This window comes from Microtus ochrogaster, unplaced genomic scaffold (assembly GCF_000317375.1).
Source record: "Microtus ochrogaster isolate Prairie Vole_2 unplaced genomic scaffold, MicOch1.0 UNK129, whole genome shotgun sequence".
In the NCBI taxonomy this organism is placed as follows: Eukaryota; Metazoa; Chordata; class Mammalia; order Rodentia; family Cricetidae; genus Microtus; species Microtus ochrogaster.
In genome coordinates, this window is record NW_004949227.1 from 274488 (window position 1) to 276726 (window position 2239).

The window sequence follows — 2239 nt, forward strand, 5'->3', positions numbered from 1 at the left end:
TTTTTTTAAATACTGAAAAAATTAACAGTTTATTATAATTTATTTTATTTAACAATCTAGGAAGTTCGCAGCCATGAGAAGTTCCAGGGCTATTTCAGGTGCAATTGGGAATTCAGGAATCTCGGTGGAGCTGTTAGTGTAGCGGACCTTGTAGGTAAAGTACATGCACACTTTTGAGAGCACGTGTGAAGGGATCTCTCTAAAATTGACCTCATTGGTTTCATTTTCGGCAAATTGACCTGGTCCACTCAACATGGCCTTTATTGTTCCTGATGTTAGTGCATGTTCTCTTTTTACAATAAATTCATGGCCATCAGAAGATATTAACTTGACATACATAGCATCAGGGCCTTCACAGCCACCATAGGTTTTCTCTTCTCCATCCATTATGTTCTTATAAAATTCTACTTGATCCCACAGGAACTTCAGCAGTTTCCTGGCGAGGCGGAGACGCGGTCGGCTCACAGCTCCGTCTGGAGGAAGCGCGTTGTCGTTCTCGCCAAAAAAAATTATTTTTAAACTATTTATTTTTCTATGATTATTTATACCCATTTTTTCTTCAGCATCTAAGCATATTTCTAAGCATACTGTACCTGTTAAGAGATTTTCCTTGTCTGGATATTGTCTGGACCTGCAGTATTCTCTGACCTCTGGAGCCAAGGGTCAGTCAATCTACTGCATTGTTCTTTGCTGGCAGCTGGCTGAAGTCTACAGGCAGCCAATCGTCATACCTGAGCCTCTGTACATTGACCAGGGGCCCATCTGAGAAACTGCAGGACTAGGAAGCCACGTCTGGCTCCTTGTGTAAAACTTTTCCATTCTCAGTCCTTATGTTTGAATATTTTAGCCTCCATGTTGGATGCCATGTGTAGTAAGGACTTTCATTAGAACCATCAGCCTGCAAATAATGACATGGAGACTTACTTATTATCAATTATAAAAGCTTGGCTTTAACTTAGGCTTGTTCCTAAGTAGGTTTTATAACTTAAATTAATCCATATTGTTTTATCTATGTTTTTTTATGTGGCTCATTACCTCATCTTTGTACATCTTTATCCTGCTTCCTCCATGTCTAGCTAGTGACTCTGCCTTTCTTCTTCCCAGAGTTCTCTCTCTTCCTGGAAGCCCCTTCTATAGCTATTGGATGTTCAGCTTTTTATTACACCAATCACAGCAACACACCATCTTGTTGTTGTCATGGGGTCTCCATCCTTTCTTCCCCAGCCTTGAATTTACAGAGTTTGTCTTCCTGTGCCTCCTGAATGGTGGCATTAATGGCATACACCACCACCTGGCATTTTTGTTTGTTTATTTGTGTTTTTCGAGACAGGATTTCTCTGTAGCTTTGGTTCCTGTTCTGGAACTAGCTCTTGTAGACCAGGCTGTCCTCGAACTCACAGACATCCGCCTGCCTCTGCCTCCCAAGTGCTGGGATTAAAGGCGTGCTCCACCATCGCCCAGTTAAAATTCTTTTTTGAGATAAGTGGTGGAGGAGATTAGTAGATACACTAAGGTTCCATTTCTGCATTACAGACAAAAGATTCTGAGGACTTATATTATTAAACCAGAGCATTGTACATCAGTCAGTTGCGCTTGTGGGAGCAGAGGCTATTCACTCATTCAACAGTTAGAGTTTTTGCTGTGTGCCCTGTGCTAAACTGTAGGGGATATAGAGGAGAAGGCTTTTTCTTTCTGTTTGTAGTTTATCTATTGTGAGGAAGATGGACAGGAAACAGACTGAAGACAATTTCAGTGACAAAATTATGTTATAAAGACATTATAGGATTTTTAAAAAAATATTTATTTATTTATTATGTATACAATGTTCTCTCTGTATGCCTAAAGGCCAGAAGAGGGTACCAGATCTCACTACAGATGGTTATGAGCCACCATGTGGTTGCTGGGAATTGAACTTAGGACCTTTGGAAGAGCAGGCAATGCTCTTAACCACTGAGCCGTCTCTCTAGCCCCCGACATTATAGGATTTTATGACGAATTGACTTTAAATATGATAGCTGTGTTATTTACCTTACTAAAGTGATTGTATTAAGAAACTTCTTTTTACAATTTTGCTGTTTGAATTTTTTTTAAACATTTATTTATTTATTATGTATACAACATTCTGTCTGTCTGTATGCTTGCAGGCCAGAAGAGGACACCAGACCCCATTACAGATGGTTGTGAGCCACCATGTGGTTGCTGGGAATTGAACTCAGGACCTTTGGCAGAGCAGGCAATG

The 2239-nt window shown here is 40.2% G+C and overlaps 2 protein-coding genes across 2 annotated transcripts in view; one reads left to right on the top strand and one right to left on the bottom strand.

Annotated features, from left to right (window-relative positions):
* LOC101980789 (elongin-C) lies at nt 1-495 on the bottom strand. The gene has a single exon (XM_005371810.3). The coding sequence runs from the start codon at nt 385-387 to the stop codon at nt 49-51; it is 339 nt and encodes a 112-aa protein (XP_005371867.1). The 5' UTR covers nt 388-495; the 3' UTR covers nt 1-48.
* Nucleotides 1-2239, top strand: part of Bcap31 (B cell receptor associated protein 31) — a 42525-nt gene that overhangs the window by 12059 nt on the left and 28227 nt on the right. The window lies entirely within an intron of this gene.

What these genes read in the sequence shown, in the direction of transcription:
- LOC101980789 (XM_005371810.3), bottom strand. Translation starts at nt 387, where the DNA reads ATGGATGGAGAAGAGAAAACCTATGGTGGCTGTGAAGGCCCTGATGCT.